The following is a 25,267-nucleotide window of genomic DNA, read 5'->3' as shown; positions in this document are numbered from 1 at the left end:
CTGCATTCTTTTGTTTATCTTTTCTTTGCCTCTTTCTGTGTGCATGTGTGTGTCTATTTCTTTCTGTCTGTCTCCCTCCTCTCCTCTTCTAAAATCTTGTTCTAATGTCTATGTTTCTGACCGTTGTCTCCATTGTCTTTTTTCCTTTCTGGTTCTCTTTTGTTATACCCAATACTACATAGAAAAAGGATATGGGAATGAGTCAATTATGTTGGGTGACACTTAAAAAAAGGATATGTTAAAAAAAGAAATACCCTAAGTAGAGGAAAAATGAGGAAAATTATCTTACTTAAAAGAAGCATGCAACAAGAACTTTTATAATGGAAGGAAAAATGTGAGGAGGGGACAGACAACATTTGAACTTTGCTCATATTCAACAAGGGAAAGTATGTATTCTCTTTCTTTCTAGTTGGTAATGGAAAAATGTCTTATCCAACAGGGAAGTAGGAGGGGAAGGGAATTGTTGGAATCTTTACAAACTGCTAACTCATTAGAGTTGATAGATTATTGATCTGATCTTACAAGAAGATGTTTTGGGCCAGAACTTGAAACAAGGTACTAAGTAGAACTAATCGATACAATGCTTGTGTTCACACCTTTACTCATTGGAGTTCACATGTTTGGGAAATTTCAGGGTTTAGTATGAGATATCTGAATTCACACCTCCCTTGAAGCTCTTAGGGCCAGAAAACACTATGGGAGAAAACCCATAATCCCTCTCTCTTGTATCTCACAATTCCTCTCTCTCGTATAAAAGAAACAGACAGGGGCTCTCGGACAGATTTCAGCGGAATTACGCCAGAAGCCCTCTCTCCGAGGCAAGAGAGATCTATTTCAGAATATTTTCCACTTGGCTGACTGGTGGCGGAAGGAGAGTTTTGAGAGGAAGAAGCTACGAGTCGAGATTTCAGCAGAATTACATGAAGAGTCGAGCTGGATTGGAGGCTGAAGAAAGCAGAGGCAGAAGCAAAGGACAAAACTGCAAGAGCTCTTGGAACCAAGCAGAGAGATAGACCTCTAAGCTAACTGGGCTATATTGGAGATAATAAAAGATCTGAACTTTTATCACCTGGCTACATTTGGGGTAATTATTGATCCAAAGCTTGATACTAAAGCTTCCTCCAAGAAAACCTTCCTCAAGAAACCTATCCTCTCCCCCAGAGAGAACTATTCTACTTATTTTTAAAGAAGTAAAAAGAGTACCCAATCTCTCTTGCCTCGGAGAGAAGGCTTCTGGCGTAATTCCGCTGAAATCTGTCCGAGAGCCTCTGTCTGTTTCTTTTATACGAGAGAGAGGAATTGTGAGATACGAGAGAGAGGGTTTTCCCCCATAGTGTTCTCTGGCCCTAAGAGCTTCAAGGGAGGTGTGAATTCAGATATCTCATACTAAACCCTGAAATTTCCCAAACATGTGAACTCCAATGAGTAAAGGTGTGAACACAAGCATTGTATCGATTAGTTCTACTTAGTACCTTGTTTCAAGTTCTGGCCCAAAACATCTTCTTGTAAGATCAGATCAATAATCTATCAACTCTAATGAGTTAGCAGTTTGTAAAGATTCCAACAATTCCCTTCCCCTCCTACTTCCCTGTTGGATAAGACATTTTTCCATTACCAACTAGAAAGAAAGAGAATACATACTTTCCCTTGTTGAATATGAGCAAAGTTCAAATGTTGTCTGTCCCCTCCTCACATTTTTCCTTCCATTATAAAAGTTCTTCCTTGCATGCTTCTTTTAAGTAAGATAATTTTCCTCATTTTTCCTCTACTAGGGTATTTCTTTTTTTAACATATCCTTTTTTTAAGTGTCACCCAACATAATTGACTCATTCCCATATCCTCTTTCTATGTAGAATCTTTTTAACTGCCCTCAAAATGATAAAGTTCTTATAAGATACATGTGTTATCTTCCCATATAAAAAGGTAAACAGTTTAACCTTACTAAATCCCTTATAATTTTAATTTCATGTTTACCTTTTTATGCTTCTCTTGAACTTATATTTCAAAATCAAATTTTCTATTTGCACTAGTCTTTTCATCAAGACTGCCTGAAAGTCCTCTATTTCATTAAATATTCATTTTCCCCTTAAAAAAATTACACTGTTTTGCTAGACAGAATATTCTTGGTTGTAATCCCAGCTTTTTTGTCTCCCAAGATATTATATTTCAAGCCCTGTGTTCCTTTACTGTGAAGGCTGCTAGATCTTGTGTGATCTTGACTATGGTTCCTTGATATTTTAAGTTTCTTTCTGGCTGCCTGAAATATTTTCTCTTTGCTTGTTGAGAGTCTTCACAATGAGATCTCTTTCAGGTGATCAGCTTCTTTCAATTTTTGTTTTATCCCCTAATACTGGGCAGTTTTCCATCACAATTTTTTGAAATACGCTATCTAGGCTCTTTCTTTGATTATAGCTTTCAGATAATTCAATAATTCTTAAATTATCTCTTTGATCTAGTTTCCAAGTCAATTATTTTTCCAATGAGATATTTCACATTTCTATTTTTTCTTTTCTTTTTTTATTTTGTTTTATTGTTTTTTGATGTCTCATGAAAACATTAGCTTCCAAGGAATTGTGTTTGTTTTTTTGTTTTTCCAATGAGTTTTTGTACCTCTTTTTCTATCTGACCAACTCAGGTTTTTGTGTCATTTCCTTCAGTATTTTTTTCAGTGAGTTTTTGTACTTTTTCCATTTGGCCAATTCAGCTTTTTGTGTCATTTCTTTCAGCATTTTAACAGCTGTTGTCTTTTCATAATTTTCTCTTTTGCTTTTATTTGTTTGCCCCAATTTTTCATCTACTGTTCTTATTTAATTTTTGAAAATCATGTTTTAGCTCTTCTAGGAATTTTGGGAGGGACTTGCATCCAATTCTTTTTTATCTATATATCTGTCTATCTATCTTTGATGCTTGTTTGCAGCTTTTTGAACCTGCTGTTTTCTGAGTTTTGGTTTTGCTCTTTCTATAGTCAGATTCTTTTGCTGTTGTTTGCTCATGTTCCCACATCATTCCTTGACTCAGAACTGTATATTAACGCTGGTCCCTGGTCTGGCTGGAAGTGAGGAGGTGGGAGGATGGAGAAGCACTGTCTCAAACTTCAGGATTTTTGCCTTGTCGTTTTCAGAGCTAGCTCTGAGGGTTTGGAACTTTAGGGTGCTTCCGAGGTGGTGGGACAGGAAGAAAGGGGCACTGATCTTCACTCTGGTTCTTACCCAGGAAGGACCCCTGTGCCCTTAGTACTGTTCCTCTAGGTCCCTGATCCGTGGTCCCAGATGTGATTTCCAATCCCCCTTGAATTTTGACCCAGAAACCAGTAAGGCAGTGGAGCTGCAGAACAGCATCCAGTGCTAGCCTAGCTAGCTGCCTCCCCGCCTCCCTGTAGTTGGCTTGAGGATGTTGGTCCCCACCTTTTCACCATCCACATGGGCTTCAGGCCTCGTCCCATGTCACAGATCCCCTTTCTGACCTCCCATGTGGCTTGGGCTTAGAGGTCACTTCTGCTGACTCGGCCACTCCAGAATTCAGCTTGCAACACTGTTTTAAAGTGGTTGGAAGGTGGACGTTGGGAGAGGTCAGCTAAGTTCTTTCTCTTCTTCATCATCTTGGCCCAACCTAGAAGCCGCTATCTCCTATCTTTAAGACCTTCTCTCCTCTTGGCCACCTTGCTGATACACCAGCTTCTTTCTTCCTTCTCTCTTTGGATCACGTTTTCAGAGAATGCCCTGAGACGTAGGGAAGCCAGCTCCCCTTCACGCCACCCCCCCCAGACTGCGTCATTACACTAGATTTCTCTTTATTCCTCCTCATTCATTGTGCTGACACAGAGTGACCTTTCCAATAGGTAATCTCCTTGATCAGAGAAGCCGGGAACATTAGAGCTAGATGGGACCTCAGAGATCACCTCGTACAATCACTGGTGTCAAGGACTTAGCCCAGGTGCAGAGTCAATTACTGGCAAAATCCAGGTCTCCTCACCTCTCAGTCTCTTAGACCTGCTGCCTTCCCATGTCCCTCTCACTATCTGTTTTCCAGAACTCTAACCAAAGCAACTGAGCGAACAAGTACTTCATTTTCCTTCCCTCCAATTACCTGTTCACCTACCTTTGGGAAATGTCCATCACTCCCTACTTCAGCAGGTGCAGGTTTTGCTACTGGTCTCCCTCTGCTTTCCTGCTCTCCTTTTGTCCTGCCCTTAATGACGTCTCTTCCACTCCAGTCCTTTCATCTTCTATTTGCCCTCCTTTCCACCTACAGTCTTTGCCCAGATTTTTTTCTCCTGTTTGCTTTGTATTCGCTCTGCTCTATCTCCCAACCTCAGTCATATAGTATTTTACAGTATCTGCCCATAAATGGCATGTGGAGCAATCAGCAGTTTTCAAATCCCTGGTCAGACTAAAACAAATGAGTAAGTTTGGAGGTACAGTTAATTCATTTCAGAGTATCAGTGTTTAGCAGAGAAAGAGTTTTATTGGCAGTTAGGAGACCTAAGTAAGCATCATTAATAAGCATCATTAACTTACTGTGTAGATTTGGGCAACTGATTTCAACTTTTGGAGACTCAATATGTCTATTGGAGAGGGAGAAAAACAGAGAGACACACACAGAGAGACACAGAGACACAGAGAAACACAGAGAGTAGGGGAAGGGGGCAGTGAGGGAAGAAAAATTCTGCTTTTTCTCTTAAAAAGGATGAAATAAGACTTGTAAAAATTCCTTGAGCTCAGAAGAAGGGTCCTGTTGGAATCAAGAGATCAATATGACTCAGTTTAAGAGAAAGAGTTTGATAAGCAAAAAAAGATCATAGGTTTTGAATCAAATCCTGGTTTTAACACTTGTTTCCTGTCTGTAAGTCCATGGACAAATCTTTTAGCCTCCGTTTATACATCTGTAAAATAACAATAATGCTGGCAATACCTACTTCACAGAGTTGTAGTAAAAAAGCACTTTTTTAAACTTTAGCATTACAAATCAGTGAATAATGATGCTAATGAGTGCCTTAGTTGGCACAGGCCTCCTAGGCTGGCTGAAGGAAAGTGGCCACTTAGCTTTAGGTAGACTAAAAATATCCCCTGTCTCTTTGGATAAAAGAGATAGTCATTAAAGAGTACTCCAAATCCTGATCTATTCTATGATACCCAAGTCTTGGCCTGTTACATTTTTTTCTATAACAACAAAATCATAGCCTCCAGAATAAGAGGTCACATTGGAGCAAAGAATTTTCTATATGTAAGGGACCTTAGAAGTCATCTAATCCAATTCTTTTATTTTATAGATATTTCTATAATAACATAAATTATATTATTATATATATTATATTATATAATTATAATCATATTATATTATAAATTAAATTATATTACATAAATATATTTATAAATTATATTATATAAATTATGATATATATAAGTTATTATATTATATATATTATATATATACACTATATATATTTTTTATAACAATATAAATTACTGGCCTAAAGTCACACTGTTAGTGGGAAAAGCAGGATTTCATTCTTTCTCCCAATTCACTGTCAAAGGGAAAAGTATTATCTTGAAAGGACAAGGTAGTTGTTTTTTTCCGCAATGCCTAGGAAACAAATGGGGGTAGGAAATAAGTTTACCTTCCCCCAAAGAAGATCTCTTTGGATGCATCTAAAGCTTCTTTCCTTTGCCACCTTATCACCATGGCATCTAAACCTGGGGGCAATCTAATACTACATGATTCAGGTTTCTCAGTAAAGAATATAGCAAACTCAACCTCTTGTTTCTGTGACAGAGCTGTGATTTTGTGTAAGAAAATTCCAAAAAAGATTTTGGGGATATTCTATTTTTTTTTCTTTTTTAGTATTCTAAGCTCTCAAGAATGAGGAAAGTCTAAATACTATCCAAGGATGTTCAGGCTGCTTCTCAGTAAGTTCCACGATTTATGATGATTTACTTTGGGCTACCAATCTACCTTGTGTAGTGGAAAAGGCTGTTATATCAGGGCCTTCCTTTTCTATTCAAGGTTAGAAAGATGCTCAGTGATGACTCTGGAATGGAAAGGGTTTCCTGCCTGGGTCACAAGAATTTTTTTTTGAGATGAACACCTTGTTCCCTTCTGGCTAGTACCAGCATGTCCTGGACTGGCTGAAACTTTCCCCCAAGCGATTCCTGGGTCAGACCCAAGGAGCACACATGATGTTCAGGGACAGTTCGATCTGAAACTTGGAAATCAGGAAACTCACCTGGGATGGAATCTCTGCCAATTCTTGATCATGAGCTAGGCCTTCTACAGATTTGAGCATAACAATTCACCGGGCTTGCAAAATTATCCACTGGCCTTACAAATTTCCATTGACCCAGGCCCATTCTTTTGATACACAATTTTTTACTGCTCCCCATATCTCAATTGGCTAAAAGAATTAATTCAAGCAACTTCCTATATTGCCAACATGTTCAAGAGATCCCTTCCAAATAAGTCCCTTTCCCAAATCTTCATAAAAGCAGCTTTCCAAAAATGTATTTTAAAAGAGACAGAAAGGAGAGGCAGGGTTTACTGAATTTCTTATTCGCCTGCTGACTGATGTCCCTTAGGCCTTGGTCATATGTTCAATTCACCAATCTACCATTTTGATCTTCTTGAACCTATGGGAAAAATATGCTATTGGGATAGTATTCCTAGCAGTGAACTGAGTTTGTGAAGGAATTTATTAATTAATGTGAAGACTTGTTCAATGCAAAGTCCTTGGTGAACCAGAAAAGACTGACCTTTAATCCCCCTTCCACTGATGCCCTCAGCCCCAGAGAGGTGGGGGGAAGGGAGGAAAAGGCCCGAAGAAAAGAGATGGTCATTTGTTTTCCTTTCCTACTCAAACCCAAAGAGCAGAGTATCCCTCCGCACAATAGCTGAAACCTCCATCTATCCTACTCTCCCCCCTCCCTGAGTTTCCTGCAGTTTCTGTTCAGCCCCAGAGTTTGGCATTCCATCCAGGAACAGCCACGACAAATGCTATTTGTTGTTGCCATGGGGACTCAGGGCTTGCAAGAGACCCAGGACTCCATGCTTAAAATGCCGAAAAAGCCTGACCCACTTTTTCTCCCCTTTAAGACAACAAAATAAAACTTTGCTTGGAGCCTGCCTGGATAGAAAGATGGGCCAGAGCCTTTATTACCTCAGTGAACAAGCTGAGGTTGGGCTGGGGAGCCATGGAAGCGGAGGATCATGCCATCTTTTATTTGTATAGATTGTGTTACTGTGCTGATTCATTGTGAGAAGGAGAAAACATAGTTGCTCCTCTAGTCATGGTCATGGGATGCCCCTAAGCCATCAGCCCTCTTGTCCCATACTTCTTGTGATACAGGGCACACGTTAGCAAGGTAGCTGGCTACATGGACCCAACGACTCTTTTCTACAGGAACAAATCCGGGACACATTGGCATCCTGTCCCAACCAGCTAGGCTAACCACTAGGAAATGATCTAGAAGAGTCATCTGGGAAAGGAGAATCATAAAGAAGCCTGATGGGGATCTCCCCACGATCCATGATGGAATCCTTCAGTAGGTGGGAGGGACTGGCTTAGGATGGGAAGAACAGCTGGTTCTCTTTGACTAGTAAGTGACCAGCAAGAAAAAGGGAAAAACTACCGCCATTTTCTCTAAGGAAAAATGGTCTACAGAAAAAGCAACCAACAATGACAAACAGTTACTGATTTCCACTGCCGTCAAGGCAATACAGAATGAGATAACAATGAGATAACAGAAAAGAATTTAGGTGAAACTTTGGGAAGAATGTCTACTAAGTAGATCAGGCTATCAGAATATTACCCAGATAGGCTGTGGAATCTCATCTGCTAGAAAGCTGCAATTGGAAGCAAACATGGGGATGCTTTTAGTATAATTCTTCCTGGTGTCAGGAACACAGACTAGAACAAGAACTGCTAACCATTTTTGTGTCAAAGAATTTTTTGTTTATCTAATGAAACTTGTGGACCCTTTTTCAGAATAATGTTTATAAATGAATAAAATACATAGGATTACAAAGAAAGTGAATTATTGTTGAAACAGTTAAATTTTTCTTTTATAAATTTGCAGGCCCAAGATAATCCCTCTGTGATCCTTAGAGTTGCCTTAGCTTATACACTACATTGCACTACACTACACACACACACACACACACACACACACACACACACACACACACACAACCCTGGGCAGAGGCAGGGGTGATACCATATCTTGATCTGTAGTTTGCTGGGATTCCCAGTTAAAAAAAAACAAATAGGTTCATTCATAACACTAATCACAAATTTTATTAATACACTCCCTTCCTCTAGCATACTTCTCACCTAAGGAAGTTCCTTTCATTTATAGACAGCATTAATTGTGGGGAAGGTTTTCTTTACTTGGGCCAAAATTGGATTCCTTGTCACTTTTACTTATTACTTTTGTTTCTGCTTCTCTATCTGAAAACAAACAAACCAATCCACCCTAATGCTATAATATATTAGAAGTAGCACAAGTAAAGAGACCTTGCATTCTGATGTTAGACTATTTGCCTGACTGAGGGCAAGCCAATTAATTCTTCTGACCCTTTAGTTTTCTTTCCTGAGGGCTAGTAAAAAAATGAATGTTGTGTAATTAGAATGGTCAAGTCTAGTCCTAGGGAAGAGCTGAGAAAGTGCACCTTTCTTCCCTTTTTGCAGATATAGGGAATTATGGGTATGAAATATATCATACATGGCTTATATATTGATTAGTTTTTCTGATTTGACTTTTTTCCTCTTTATTTTTACATATTTGACAAAAAATTGATGGCTCACTGGGTATTGATGAGGAAAAGGAGAGAATAGAAAATAAAAATGTTAACACAAAGGTGTCAATAAAAATAAAGTTTACTTTTTTAAGAAAATGTACTTCTCTTTTCAATGCAGAAGTAATAGCCTGTAATAGTACACTATTTCAAAGTCCTATTCTTTTTGTACGGCAAATAACTGTTAGGACATGTATACTTATATTGTATTTAATTTATACTTTCACTTTAACATTTAACATGTATTGGTCAACCTGCCATCTGGGAGAGGGGATGGGGGAAAGGAGGGGAAAAATTGGAACAAAAGGTTTGGCAATTATCAATGCTGTAAAATTACCCATGCATATAACTTGTAAATAAAAAGCTATAATTTTAAAAAAAAACAGCCTAGGAATGAAATATATTGTAAGATAATCAAACGGAAAGGGAGTCACAAATAGGGCCAGGAGCTCCGCAGAATAAAAACAAAGGGGATGTGCATTCCTAACCCTGACTCCCTGACTGCTGGGTGACTCTGTATCATTCTGTATATTCATGTTACCATTCTGTGAGCAAAATAACAATATCATCCCCCTTCACAGAAGATTGGGAAGGAGGGACTCATTAAGAAGAAAACCAATTAGGAAGTTTTTTCCTCAAAATCAAGTGCTTCCTATAATCTCTTGTCAACCACAAAGGAATTGTGGGTAGAAATGCGATTTTGTGGCTTGAAAATAACACCGTTTTTCAACTATGTCCTTTGTGCTGACAAAGACAAAGGGGGAGGCTGGAGCTGTAGAGAATGACTGCTGTCCACATCTTCATCCAGTCTCTACAAGGCTGAAGCTCAGAGGACGTAAAAATCATCTACCCAACTCCTTCCCATTTGCAGCTGAGGAAACTGAGGTCCCATTAACAAGAAGTTAAACGGCTTAACAAAAATCCGATAAGTAGCAAAATTGGGGTTGATAATGTCTCTTATAATTTGTACCCCACCAGTTGCAGACAAATATTTAAAATCAAATATTAAAAAAAACTTCCTGAAACAAGTAAATTTTCATTTTTTCTGATATGGAGAAAGATTGTTGAATTTGCTGTCTATGAAATTCTAAGTAAGAACACACAATCATCTTTACATGTATATGGAAAAATTAAATACTGTTAAAGAAAAAATATATATAAAGTAAAATGGAAACAAGAAGAGGGTTAAAGGAGAGAAATAGAAACCACTGTCTTGTTTCCTTTTCACTTTATTCTCTGTACAACAAACTAAGTGATCAAAGAAGAAACCACAGACAAGTAGGACTATAGCTGCCTGAAAGCAAGGTACTGACTAAAATGATCTAAAATCATATAGCATCAGAGGGGTCTTGGAGGACACCAATTCATCCTTCCATTCAATGCATATATCTCTTCAGCAGCAATTCTGACCAATGGTCATCTTAAACTTTCCTAATAATAGGTCTCACTGGCGCACCAGATCCATTTTGAGACAGAATTGAAGGAACCCTCAAATTCTAATCTGCACTGGCTCTGCAGGTTTTCTAGCCTCCAGGGATCAATGATCCAATGATGTCAATTCAATTCATATTTAACTCTCACTCTATACCTATTATTACTCTAAAGTTCCTTGATGACAAGAGGCATTTAAATTTCTTTTGCATATATCAGAACATCTGTTAACAGCACCAAAAACAAAGTATGTATTTAAATATTTTTTGAGTTATCTTGACCCTGAATATTTCTAATTTTGGGGAATTTCCCCATATAGAAACCTCATCTGTTTTGGAAACACTGCTATGAAGACAAAAAAAAAAAAAAAAAAAAAAAAAAAAAGAACCCGAGCTTTGTCAAGAAGCAACAAGGTGGAGCTGTGAAGAGAGTGCTAGGCTGGAGTCTGAAGACTGAAGTTCAAATTGAACCTCAAACACTAACTCTAAAAATCACTTGACAGAAGTCAAGTCTGCCTCAGTTTCCTCATGTACAAAATAGGAATAATAACAGCATCTGATTCCATGGTTATAGTGAGGAATAAATGAGATATATGTGAAGTACTATGTAAATGCTAGCTTTTATTACTTTTGTTGTTAATTAACAGTAACATATCCTCTTAGTAAATTTCCATTTAATTACAATTATAGTATAAGTGCCCATTAAAATAAGATTCAATTTTATGAAATATAAACTCCATGAATTCCAGGTGTTGCCCCACACTGTGCTCCAATCGTGAAAGCTCTTGAAAGGGTCAGAAGAACATATAATCCCAGTTCTATCACTTACTTACTGTAAACATGGATGAATCATTTAACTTCAAGGGGCTTTAGTTTCCTTACTGTAAGATGAGGAGCCCAGACCAGATGACCTGCAAGATAAAATTCTATGCTTCTAGGAGCTTTTACTCTAATCTTAAACATTAGAACATGCTATATTATGGGCTACTAAATAAAAAAAATTAAGATCTAGTAATGAATTCACTTAAAGTTTCTCATGTTTTCAAATATTTAATAAGTTCACATATGTCACCAGAGTCAAAATGAAACGCTAGAAAGACCAGCAAGTTAGATATTGGAATACTTTTTTTTCTGTTTGTTTCACTATCCAACATAAATTTTTTTTGAGGGGGGAAACCTCTATTTGAGGTTCAGGGTCTGATCTGCAAATGAGGAAATTATCTACCTCATTCATGAAAAGAAAGCCAAAGGGAATAAAAGAATGTCAAGAGGGTCTTTGAGGCCTTGGAAGAAGAGTTATGATATTAAAAGAGATTTTTAAAAAACAGTAGCATAATCATAAAAGGGAGAAATAGACAATAGTTCTTCTAAAAACAGAAAAGGGGTTTTAGTGGACATCAGAGGCATGAGTCAGTCAAACACTGAGCTGGCAAAAAACCTATTCTGAAACTTAGCTGAATCATAATGCTCAGAATAAAAGAGGTGGTGAGATGGTCTCTGTACACTACCCAAAACAGAGCACACCTTGAGTATCTCATTGATTTCAAGGTACTACATTTTTAAAAGGACACTGATTAATTAGAATGCATCCAGAAGAGAGACAATGTTCTAAGAGGATCAGTATAAAATACTCAGGATGGCTGGATAAGGTGGCCCACATTTCTATAATTTTTACAATTGAAATTGGTAGACCTTTGAAGCTTGAAACTTGTGAGCAACCATTGCACTAAGCCTGGAATCAATATGGTGAACCCCCAGGAGACTCCAGGCTCCCCCAGGAGAGCTGAACCTGCCAGGTTGGAAACAGAGCAAGTCAAAGCTTCCATACCAATTAGCAATGTGATTGGGCCCATGAGTAGACACTGAACTTCCAGCCTAGGTAAGCTAAAAAAAATCCATTTCAAAAAAATAAAACTAAATGGTAGGGATATCAAGCAGTAAGAAGAAGAGACTAGCTGCTTCTGTTTTCTGAAAACAAGTCAATTAATTCCTCCTTGCACATAATACAGCCCTTTAAATACTTCAAGTCAAGTGTTATGTCTCCCATAAGTCTCCATTAGTCCTTTTCCCTTGCTTCAGTTAGTGAGTAAAGTCCTTGAAAAAAGGTGAGAAATTAGTCTTTGTCAAAATTCTCCAGAGAAAGAAATTCTATTGCTTCCTGCTCCTATTCATCCCAAGGTCTCATGATACAGTCAGTAACATCTTAGTATCTAATCTAAATATCTTAAAGTTAAATTTAAGATCTGTTTGGGCTTGTGGAGATGGAGAACAACTATGACTATCCTTTATTCTGTCCCTTATAGACTTGTATTCCTTGCCATATTCTCCTGAATCAGACCTTTATCTACCAAACTTATTACCCTAATACACAGACTTAGTTATGTTTTGCCCCTTCTCAAAGACTTTTTAGTAGATTCCCTATTGCTTCTAGAAAAAAATAATGATTCTTTATCCTGACTGACTTTATCCTAATTATTCAAGGCTGTACACAGTCTAACTCTAAATTACCTTTTCATTTTGGGTCCAGACTGAGAGACTGAATGTCTCTCATGAAAACTAGACTACAGAAGCCATCCTCGAATACTGATAGCAGGCCCAATTAAGGAAGGCTAGAAACTGAGACAAGGACTCCTCCAGCATCCGTGGGTACTTGGACTTGAACTTGGAAGGCCCGAGTTCTCTCTTTTACAACACTATATTTCTTTCATCAAAATCAGTTGTCTTAATTAGGTTAAATTAATTAGATTAAAAACCTAAAGACCATTTGGCGAGAAGTCATACCAAGACAAAGTTCTGGGGTCTGGTGCCTTCTGAACAAATCCTACTTCTCACAATGCAGCCCATCAAAGAAGTCACTCATTCTTCCTCACATGGCTAGCAAAGTAGGGCCGGTAATAGAGAATCTATATCTCAGCCAACCTGGGATCGAATCACAGCATTCTGTGATGGGGATACTACTATTTCTACCTACCTGACAAAGCTATTCTGAGCAAAGCATTTTGCCATCCTTAAAGTGCTATCCTAAGGTGAATTATCATTAATGACAAACATTAACCTTTGTAGGGCTCGGCTATTTACCTGTAAAGTAAGAGGGTTATACTAGATCAGGAACACTTAAAGTAGGGCCTGTGAACCTGCTTTATAAAACACATTGTAACAACTTTTGTTTTTCAACCCTTTGTGACCCTATTTGGGGTTTTCTAGACAAAGATAATGGAGTGATTTGCCATTTTCTCCTCCAGCTTGTTTTACAGATGAGGAACTGACTTAAACAGAATCGGTGTCTTGCCCAGAGTTACACAACTGCTAGTAAGTATCTGAGGTTGGATTTGAACTCAGTTTCTCTTGACTCCAACCCAGCACTCTTATCCATCGAACCATCTAACTGCCTGTTTTAATAACTACTTTTTATGTTAAAATGAACAGAAACCTTTTTTCTCTTCCTCTCACCTTATTAGAAGAGGAAAAAAAACAGAAAAGCAAATTTCTTGTAACAAATATGCATAATCAAGCAAAATAAGTTCCTTCACTGTGTTCAATGACCATATTTTAATATAAATAGTTTTTTTTGTAATCCTCTATGCTTTATTTTACACATTTAACAACATTATTCTAAGAAGACGACTACAAGCTTCACCATATTGCCAAAAGTTAAATGGTTAAAAATTCCCTAGCTTCAATTTAAATAAGTTTATGGTCATTCTCATGATCTCAATGCACTCTTCACATTTAACTTGCATTACAGCTATTGTGTACAATTCTTATCTCATTACTAGATTATAAGCCCCCGAGTATAGGGATTATGAAGTCTCTCTTCTTTGTATATCTCCAGTGTGCCATAGAAAGAATGAAGTTAATCAATGTTTTTTAACTAAATTTAATTGGATTTCACAGTCTGAAGACACTAAAAGTACATTAAGTTCTTTTTACCTTAAGTCCTTCCTTTTAGAAAATAATTATGATTGCTCTTGAGTAGAATCATTGAGTCACAATTTTTAAAAAATCCTAGAAGAGAACTCTAGAGATTATTTAGTCTACACTTTCATGTGACAAATGAAGTAACTGTGGCAGCGTGATTTATCTAGTCATACAGCTAATTAAAGAGCAAGCCAAGACTTAGGTCCAGTCTCATGATTTTCCCCCTTTTTATCAAGCTATTTTGGTTTTTTTTTTCTTTTCTTCTTTCTTTCTTTTTTTTGGGGGGGACAATCTTGTCATCTTTGAATCTTTTTTTTTTTTTGAATCTATATCTTGACATCATCTTCTCAAGGAAATGTTAGCTTTTTTTTTTCACTTTTAAGCCCAGAAATGGGGTTCTTCCCAACCCTTTTCTTTGATATCATATATGCTTTTGGGTACATACACATGAAACACTGTCAGACCATCTCAAAATCCTTCAATATTCCTCTTCTGGGAAAGAGGAATCAAAATTATTTTATATAAGGAAGAAGTGGGGGTAAAAGGAACCTAAAATATTTTTAGTTCAAATTTAGTTCAAAAACATTAACTTCCTCCCCTCATTGGCACACTGACAATATACAAACATCAAAGACTTCAAAATCCCTATGTTCAGGAACCTTCATCTTCTTTCCTCTTTTTCTCCAGTCTCAGATAATGGTATTGCTCTTCTCACCAAGGCCAAATTCTCTATATATGTCCTTGACCATAAACCTTTTCAGGTCTTCTCAACCAGACTGTATTTGTTCCCCTCTGATCTTTAATCTTCCTTCTTCTAGCTCCTTCCCTCCAGCTCATCTCCTCTGTCCTTAAAAAGATGTCCAAGTCTATCTTAAAAAAAATTCAATAGACCCTATCATCCTCAAGTTGCTAGCTTATATCTCTTCTTCCTTTTCAGCCTAGAAAATGCTGTCTATACTTAGTGCTAACTTTTCTTCTTTCACTTAATATATTGAAATCTGGTTTCATATCTTATCACTCACAATCTGTCAGTTGCCAAATATGATGGTCTTTTTTAAGTCTTCATCTTTCCTGACTTCTCTGCAGCATTTGACACTGCTGACCATCCTATTTTCCTGTTTATTGTTGCTTCTGAGTTCTTATCTGTAGACCTCTTCTCAGTAGTATCCTCTGTTGGATATGTATATGTGTGTTGTGTGTATATGAATGTATATACACACATATGTATATGTAAATAAAATATAAGCATACATATACAAAAACATAAGTATGCATGAGTACAATATGCATACACATACGTATGTGTGTGAATAAAATGTAAGGATATATATATATATACACATAAACATACATATAAACTAAAATATAGACTATATATATTAAATAAAATAAAGGGGCACATGTAAAATAAAACAGGGATAAATACACACACACACACACACACACACACACACACACACACAAAACCACAATATATAGGTAAATAAAATATAGGTATACACATACATGTCTATATTTTGCATGTACATACACACATAAAGCCCCTAACGCTTTATACTAAGCCTTCTTTTTTTCTCTCTATCCTCTCTTAGCAGCTCCCATTTATTTATATCATCTCTATACCAATAAGTTACAGCTCTGTATGTCCAATGACAGTTATCTCTCTCTCCTCAAGTTTAGTCTTATTAGGCACCAAGTTGGTGCCTATGTATTGGATACATCATAGAAACATCTCAACTTCAGTGTCCAAAGATAAATTTTTGTTATTTTTCTCCTTCATCTTATATATCCAAATTCTACATCTCACACCTTCCCCCTTCCCTCTGTCACTCAGCCTATATTGGGCCCTCAATGCCTCTCCCCTGGGCACTCCAACAGCCTTTCAATTGGTCTCTCGCCTTCAGGTTTTCTCATTCCAGTCTAAATGCAATGATTTTCCTTAAGCCTACTGACCATGTGCCCCTCCTACTCCACAAACTCCAGTGGCTCCCCAATGACTAAGATAAAAACTAAGAGTCTCCTCTGGCTCGTAAGGTACTTTTACAGACCTAGCTCCAGACTAACTTTCTAGCTTCATTACACCTTGCTCTACCTCCCTCCCCAAATTTGATACATCTCTTTTTTCATCTCACCCCGCACTCAATCTCCCACCTCTTGGCTTTGACCCTTAATAGCCCTCATTCTCACCTTCCAGATACAACTTGGGCACTGCCTTGGACATGAAACCTTTCTTGATCCCCACTACTGAGGTACTCCTTCCCTTACTGTCCTGTATTAACTACCTCATATTTATTTTTCAACTAGTCTGTATATTCATATATGTATATATTGTCTCCCTCTCTTAATTGTGTAGAAAACTGGACAGAGTTCTGGGCCTGCAGTCAGAAACACCCAAGTTTACAACCAGGCTTCAGAGACTTAATAACTAAGTGACCCTGGACAAATCACTCCACCACTGTCTGCCTCAGTTTCCTCATCTGTAAAATGGGGATAATAATGGCACCTGACTCCCAGAGTTGTTTGTGAGGGCCAAATGATATTATATTTACAAATCACTCAACACAATGCCTGAAACATTGTTTAGTTGTTTTCAGTCATTTCCAACTGTTCGTGGCACCATTTGGAGTTTTCTTGCCAAAAATGCTGAGATGGTTTGCTATTTCCTTCTCCTGCTCATTTTTACAGCTGAGGAAACTAAAGCAAACATGATTTAGAGGCTTGCCCAGTGTCATCCAGCTAGTATGTATCTGAGGATGGATATGAACTGAGGTTTTCCCAACATTTTACCACCTGGCAACCCTGGCCTAAAACATAGTAGGTGCCTAATAAATACTTAATAAATTCCTTCCGATAGGAAGGAGAGAAAAAATTAATTCTTTTTTTTGGGGGGAAGAGAAGAGGGTAGGGGTTGGAGAGGCTCTATATCCCCAGTGCCTAACACAGTAACTATCACATAGTAAGCTTAATAAATACCTCCTGGTTGAATAACTGAATACATTTATGTCACGTTCTCAGCTTATGCTGTAATTCTGGAAGTCAGTTTGCCTTTTCTTGGCAAACTCTAGACCCTAGCATTATGATATCGCTCCCCTATCTGCAAATCGCATCCCCAAATGTTCAGGAGGCCTCCCTCCATCCCTCTCCAGCAGGCCTTTTCATCCTTGGTCTAGCCTCTTCCAGACTGGGAAACTGAAATACCAACCAAGTAAAACTTTGTCCTTGTAACTGTGTTAGTGCCAATGTGCATCTGTAGGTGGGTGTTTGTGTGTGTGTATGTGTGTGTGTGTGTGTGTGTGTGTGTGTGTGCGTGCAGGGGACAAGGATTAATTTATGCAACATATGCCCCTCAAGTTTATCCTGGAATGAAGAAGATGAGTGTGGAAGGCTTCCTGGGCACAAATTCTCCAGGCTGGCCTTACTTTCTCCTTCTGTAAAAGAAACACAACATCTCCAGCTCCTCTGACACAACAGGAGCTCTCCAAGGCAGAAACTAAAAATAGCCCCTGTGTTTAGTGATGGTTAGGGAGAGGGGGTGGGAGGTGTGCCTAGGAATTGACATAGAAGCGGGGCATGTTTGCAGGGGTCAGGAGGCCAAGATGCAAACTGTCAAGCAACCCTTTTCCTTTCCCACCATTCTTGATTGGAAGCCAGCTCGCTGGGAGCCTTTGGGGGTAGATGGCTTCCTTCCCCCTCCCTCCTTTTAACTCCCCTAAAACAGCCAAATAATGACTACTGCAGGGGAGGTGTGGGGGAGGCGGAATGAGAGACTGGGTATCTATTTTCCCAGAATACACAGCAAGTTCCAGAGCCAAATGCCAGCCAAGTCAAAGAATAAACAAATCCCTTTCTTTCCCCGGGACAGGAGAGCTATCAGTTTCCCCATCCGGTCCCATCACCCTCTCCTGCAAGAGAAAAGCCACCTGTCCACTCTGAAAGAAGTGTTCTGGAGCGCCGCTCTCCCCTCCCTGCCATACTGCCTGATCCCTGGGCAAGGGCGCAGGAGGGCAGCCCCGTGGGGAGGGTCAGCTCCAACCAGCCCCTGCCAGCCAGGAAGACGAGCCATCCCTGCAGAAGCTCCCAGAGAGCTCTCCATGACGCATCGCTAATTCAATCATCCCTCCTCCTTCCTCCCGACTCAAAGGTGGGAGGATGGAGAAGTCTGACTGGCACATGGGGAGCCATCAGTCCCCAGGGCACCTCTTCTGCAAGATCCCCAGCCCTATTTCCGGGCTGGAGGAGAAGAAAAGGCTGTGAGGGAGAAGAAGGAGGCATCTCTGCAGCATGATGTCACGCCGGGCTGCCTCCAGATCCCCCAACAGAGAAGAAGCCAACAACATGGACTCCGCTGCGGGTCTGTCCTGGAAGGTCTCTGTCCTGGGCGGAGGGGGATGCCCCCACTGCCCCACAGCCGGACAGAGCCCGGCCTGCGCACTCCTCCTCTGCAAGACAAGGAAAGCCGCCGGGAGACAGACAAGTGGGACAGACACACAGACAAGCTTCAGCACAAGAGTTAGCACTAACCTGGAGGCCATTAGGAACTGTAGCAGTGGAGTGCAGCTAGGAACTCATTCATTCATGCACGTGGGGGTGGGGGGGTGGGGAGGAGAAGGGGACCGGGGGCAGTGAGCAGGTTGGAGGGTACTCACCTCCATGCCCATCTCAAAGCCCTGCCTAAAGGGGAAAGGGAGTGGGGAGGAGGGGTCTCTGGGCCGGGGGGGCCCTCTGGCCCGGCACAGTATTAAGTACGACTGCCCCAATGTCGGCTCTGTCCCCCTCCCGCCTCCCCCCGCGGCCCGGCTATTTTGCTGTGGTGGGGCGGCCGGGCTGAAGTGCCTCCCTCTGGCTGGCTGGCTCTGTCAGGCTCCCTCATACCCAGCTGCTCCCTTGCTCGCGCTCGTACGCACGCGCAGCGAATGCACACACACGGGCACACACTCAGGAGCACGCACACACACACACAGACCGCTGGCTGCCAGTTTACATAATGCACTTCTTTGGTGCAGTCGGCTTGCCGGCTCTTAATTATTCATACCAGCTTGGAGGAGGAACCGAGAGGCTCCCTCTATTCCCTCCTCATCTTCAAACCTGACAACACGCAAGATTATGCTCCCAGGGACTTCTGCTCCCTTTGCTGCCGCCGATTATCTCCCAGATGTTGCCTATTAAGTCAACTTGTATCAAGGAAGTGACATTAAATGGAAACACAAGAATCCATATCCTAATGGAGTCCCTTCCACCCCCAAAAGGCTGAAGGTCTGATTGCCTAATCCTTAAGAATACAGAGGTGGGGAGAGGGGAAGGGAGAGAAAATAAATTTCTCCGGGGGGTTTGTGGTTAAGGATTATTACAGATTTCCCATAGGTCAACAGTGGGGGTAAGGGGAGGGGGATGCGTAAATTAAATTTCTAGATACTTTGTGGCTCTACATGACAAGAGGAGGCTTTTATTTACGCTCAGTTTCCTCATCTGTAAAATGGAACCTGTACCACCTACCTCCCAGAATTCTTGTGAGAAAACCTTAAAGCACCATGTAAATGGGAACTATTTATGTAAATGGAAAGATACCAGGTGCTCTCCTTAGAGAGAAATATTTTTTTTTAAAGACTATGTCCTATAGATACAGCTGACTATTCTCTTAACAATCTCCTCCACTTGTTAACTCCAACCAAACACTGGCACTGGGGTGGGAAGCTACACAAGGAAGGGAGCGCCTCATGAGACAGGGTTCTAGGCAGTTTGTAGGGCGACACATGTGTCCCGTGACAATGTGACAGAGTCACTACTGCCTTGTCTTTCTTAGGGTGGGTGGGGAGCTAAGCCCAGGTTCAGCAAATTCTTTACCCCAAAGACCTTGATTTGTGCATTTTGCATCTCTTTAGATGTTCCTGGAGGACCGAGCAATTGTGGGCTCACTGCGGCTGTACAATGTTAGCATGCTCCAGGAGAACCATAAATATAAACTGGTGATGTCACCTATGCCCCCGTTCTCCCGCTGGATCTCAGTGCTGGTGCCAAGAGCCATTGCTTCTTGGGCATCTGTTGGCAAGCTGCCTCGCTGTGAGGGAAGCCAAATCCTGCAGGAACATCCCATAAGGTCTTTCTAGGATTGCTTCTGGGAGCAACCTATTGACACAACAGCGATTCCACTGTATCTGCAAAGGAGCTCATTTTCAGCTCATTAGCTCCTCAATCAGCAACTGAATCCATTGATCAGAAGGCTCTCTTCCCCACAGAAAACTTGAATGGCTCCATCTCATTGTATGACATTAATCAAAATGCAAATTTCCTCCCAAAATTGATTTGATAAAAAGCTAAGTTGGAGAATATGGAAGATCAAAGAAGGAATAAGATAGGTGCTTGGGATGAAACAGGCAATGATAATAGTAGGGGAAAAAGCAGAACTGTCCAATTTAGCTTTTGCTTCTGTTTTCTCTACCAAGGAGAAAAATCCTTAGAAGTGGAGGGAATAGGCAAAAATGATTAAAAGTTAAGTAGCTGGCCCCTTGGCTGCCTTCTGGGTATTCCTATCACTGAGGCCTAGACAAACTACATCTCAGTGTGTTCAAAAGAACTAGCAGATGCTATTCCTGAGTCGGTGATCCTAGAGAAATTATGGAGGATGAGAGAAAGGAAAACATTGTACCCTGGGTTTAAAAAAAAAAAAAAAAGGAACCAATTGGTTCTTTAATTCATAGCCTAATGAATTTGATTTTGATTCCTGGGAGGGAAACTTTTCAAACATATTAACATTTACATTGTGCTTTAGCACTTTGCATACATCATTTCATTTGATTCTCATACCAACTCTGTGAGATACTTACTACATCACTCCCATTTTCCAGAGAAGACTGAAGCTGACAGTGGATAAGTCACACAATTGGTAAATTTCTGAGTGGAATTTGGGTCTTTTTGATTCCAAATGAAGTACTCTATTCACAACACCACCTAGGTGTACCACATATTGTTCAAGGGAAGGTTTGTGCACAATGTAGGAGAAGGAAAAATCTCTATAATCAATATGGGTTCAATGAAAACAGGTCATGTCATTTTCTAACAGAGTTAATATCAGGAATGCCACAGACATAGGATAGGGAGGTTTTGAAAGGCAGTTCTCGAAAGTCTCTGATGACTCTCTTATTTGTAAGATTAAAAAAAAAAAACATGACTTAGGTAAGAAGAAAGTTAGGTACGTTTGGATATATGTCTAAATAAGTCAGTAATGGTTCAATATAAACCTAGCTGAAAGTCCCTAGGGAAGGGCACCAGAGATCTCTCCTTGGTCCTATTGATTCAATATTTTATCAAGGATTTGGATGAAGGAATAGAGAGCACAGTACTCAAATATGCATAATACACAAAGCTGGAAGGAGGGCTAATGAGTTGGATGAATGAGGTAGGATTCAAAAATAACCTTAATTGGCTAAAAACAGTGGACTAAATGAATCCAGGATAATGAAACTTAAATAAGAATAAATGTAAAGACCACACAAGCTTAAAACATCAACCGAACACAAGTACAGCTTTCCCTTGAGGTATGGATACTTCCAGGGGAAAGGATGTAGGAGATTTAGAGAACTATAAATTCAATACAAGTCATCTCTGTGACACAGTAGCAAAAAAATAATAAAATTTCAGATTGTCTTGGAGACCAGAATGAAGGATGTAATATCACCTCCTTCCACCATCAGCATTTGAGAGTTCAATTCACTACTTAACTTTTTTGTATTATTCCTTATTTTTTGTATTATTATTTTCTTCACAATTAAGACTGCAACATCTTAAAGAGAAAGGACCATATTTTATTCTTAACTTCCATATGCTTTCACTCCTACCACTCCTACCTTGCCCTCCTTCAACAAACAACATTAGACCCAAAGCAGTGCTTAATACATATTTACTGATCTGTTGCCCTGTACATAACAGAACAGCACAAAGAAGAGGGATCTAGTTTTAATTGCAGTTTCTGTTGTTGTTCAACTGTTTCAATTCAGTCTGATTCTCTGTGATCCCATTTGGGGTTTTCTTGGCAAAGATACTGGATCGTGTGCCATGTCCTTCCCCAGCTTATTTTACAGATGGGGAAACCAAGGCAAACAAGATTAAGTGACTTACTCAGGGTCATATATCCTGTTAAATGTCTGATGGTTTCCTTGACTCTAGGCTCAGTACTTTATCCACCTTGCCACATAGCTGCCTCATTTTAATTTCATTATCATTCTGAATATTAACCTTAAGTTTCTCAGGTAAAAATATAAAGATCTTTTGCCCCTTTCTTATGAAGTTGTAGGGAGAAAAGCACTGTAAAGATCCAACACTGTCATAATTTGTTTTCATGCTTTAAGTTAAACTTGTCTCTCATTAAGATGTCACTGATCAAAAAAAATAATAATCTACTAAAAAAAAATCTGGTTGTGTGACAGATATTCAAAAGAAGCACCCTTGGAAGGGAGACTGCAACTAATTGCTAAAGGATTATAAGAACCATAACAAATTTAGATACAATTTCAAGTTTTATAAGCATTTTCTTGACAACATTGCTGCCAGATAAGTAATATAAATGGTATTCGACAAATTACATAACCGAAGCTCAACAATGTTATGTGAAATTTGCCCAGGATAACCTAGCTAGTATTCTGGTAGTTCCTGGATCTGACCTTGGGTTTTCTGAATATAATAACTAGTGTTCTTTCCACTACATTCTGCTACCTTAAGCTACATAATGGACGAATGAAGTACTGCCCCATTGATAAAAATACTATTTTTTATATTTTCTTAGAGGGGAAGCTTGGTGGAGAGAATCAGGGCAACTTGTCCTCAAGTCTCACCTCAGACACATACTAGCTATGCAAGAAAATCATTTCACTTCTGAGTATACTGGGCAATTCTCTAAGAAAATAAATTTCAGAGAAGGTCCCTCATTCAAGAGTTCCCTAAACTGAGGAAATCTTGTATCTAGGCCTACTGTATCATCCATCTCTCTTTATCCGTATGGCAGAAGTAGTACATGCTACACAGAGATGCAGAATTGCCTACTATCTTAAAATATATTTTAAGCCTTCTATGACTGAAATGGAGTCATTCACTGGCAAACTTTAAAATAATTAAGAAATAACTAAAAGAATGCTATCATTGATATTTTAAAAAATTTATGTTGTTTGAGCCACTATCAAAAATACATATACTGTAGGGTGTTTCCCTCCCAGAAGTTGGAGTGACAATCCACCAATCATTCACTCTCTCTCACATGGATCCCTTCTAATTAAAGACACATTAACTAGCAGTTAGCAATGTGCATTTGGCAGAGTGATCCAAGGCTACCTCGACAAGACACAAGGCAACCCAGGCTTTTCAGGGATGGAATTAGACAACTGGTTTGATGTGAGAGACAAAAGAGTCAAGAATGACTTGAGTTGGGAAACTGAAATGTCTTCCACAGACATAAACTATTTTATAAAAGAGGTATATTTGTAGCAGAGAGAGAACGGTTCTACTTTAGATGTACCGAACTTAAAATGTCTATGAGCATGTACACTCAGAAAGAGATATCCAGCAAGTGGCTGATGTTTAACTGGAATTCATTACAACATTTAATGCTAACTACATAGATTTGGAAGTCATCTATATAGAAATAATACTTAAGTCTATGAAAAATGAAGAGATCAGAGACAAGAAAATTTAGAGACAAAATAAAAGAAGATTGAGAATTGGAGGATACTCATAATAAGCATGTAGGAAACGGATGTTGACCCTACACAAGAGAGTTAAATGAACAGTTTGATAAGGTAAAAAAACTAGGACAATGATCAAGGAAGCCAAGGGAAAAGTGACAGGGTTGTTAAAAAAAAAAAAAGTCACCAGATTTTGCAGTTAAAAGATGCTGATAATTCTGAAGGAGCACATTTCAGTTGAGTAGCGAGGTAGAAAGTCAGATTGCAGAGTTAAATAGGGAATGACTGGTAAGTTCAGGCAGTGAACATACATGATTCCTTCTAGAAGTCTCACAATTAAAGGGAGAAAAGACATAGAAGGATATTTTGAGGTAATGGCAGGGTCACATAAAAAGTTTTTTAAGGAGGAGTAGACCTGAACATGTTGGTAGGCAAAGGGGAAGAAGCCAAAAGATTGAAAGACTAAAAAATGAGAGACAATGTCTGATGGGATAAATTGGATTTGAGGACACAAGTAGAAAAATTATTCTTACCAAGGAAAATGGACACCTCTTGCTCAGAGAAGGAATAGAAAGGAAAAGACTGCTAAAGAGATAGATGGAATTTAATATATAGTTGGAGAGGAAGTAGAAAGTCATGGTCACTGGCTTCTATTTTCTCAATAAAATATGAGGTAATGATTTCTTCCAAGAAAGAAAAATGTAACTGTTTCTTTGTCCTCCTCACTCTTAAGTAATCACCCTGAAAGATATGCTTTTTTTAAAATCATCTCAACAAGTTGTTTTTGGCAATTTATCAGAAATTATTCCCTACTTAGAACACTTGATGGAAAAAGAAAGTCAGGATCCATTTCCCAGCTCTCCAAAGACATGACTAAGGTAGAAAGCTGAACTGCCCTGATATGAAAGCTTATTGCTCAACAACGGATCCCCATCCCTCTTCTTGTCATAACCTCGAAATCTAGCTCATCACCCAGGGTGTGAAAATGGGAAATTAGGCATTTGGGTCAATAGTTACTGGGACTCTCTCAATGGTCTTTTGGGGGCACTTATGTTTCCAAATATTTCATGTCTTTCTAAGATAAACTGGAAATTGATCCCCAAATGCCATGGATATTGTGTCACCATTAGTATAAAGATCCTCTACACATCTCTAAGGCTAGTTTGGCTCTTTCTCCAAGGGTTTTTCTCTTTACTGCCTTTTCTATATTGTATATTGTAATGTTAGAGTCCACATGTGGTACTTCTATTCTCATTAATCAAAAGAATTAATTTATTAGGATGATGATCTTGACAGATCTTTGTTCTAGTAATTAACCTAATTATATCCTTTGCTCCAGTGTCCTCACTTCTTTTACATCCTTCTATATTGCTTTTCCAGGTACTCGTCCTAATTCCTATTATGTAATGGAATATGCTGCATGTAATATGCACACATATGTATGAGAGACAGAGACAGAGAGAG

General features: G+C 39.1%; 1 protein-coding gene across 8 annotated transcripts in view; it reads right to left on the bottom strand.

Annotated features, from left to right (window-relative positions):
• Positions 1–25,267, bottom strand: part of GRAMD1B (GRAM domain containing 1B) — a 227,160-nt gene that overhangs the window by 60,977 nt on the left and 140,916 nt on the right. Inside the window, exon 1 of one of the 8 annotated variants that reach the window (XM_051985869.1) lies at positions 18,657–19,056. The exons of the other annotated variants lie outside the window; for them this stretch is intronic. Within the exon in view, the coding sequence (XP_051841829.1) occupies positions 18,657–18,667 (11 nt within the window). The 5' untranslated portion in view covers positions 18,668–19,056. Of the gene's footprint in view, positions 1–18,656; positions 19,057–25,267 lie in introns of those variants that run through there. 8 annotated transcript variants of the gene reach the window in all.

Source organism: Antechinus flavipes, chromosome 3 (genome assembly GCF_016432865.1).
Source record: "Antechinus flavipes isolate AdamAnt ecotype Samford, QLD, Australia chromosome 3, AdamAnt_v2, whole genome shotgun sequence".
Classification (NCBI taxonomy): domain Eukaryota; kingdom Metazoa; phylum Chordata; class Mammalia; order Dasyuromorphia; family Dasyuridae; genus Antechinus; species Antechinus flavipes.
This window is presented reverse-complemented; position numbering and strand designations above follow the sequence as displayed.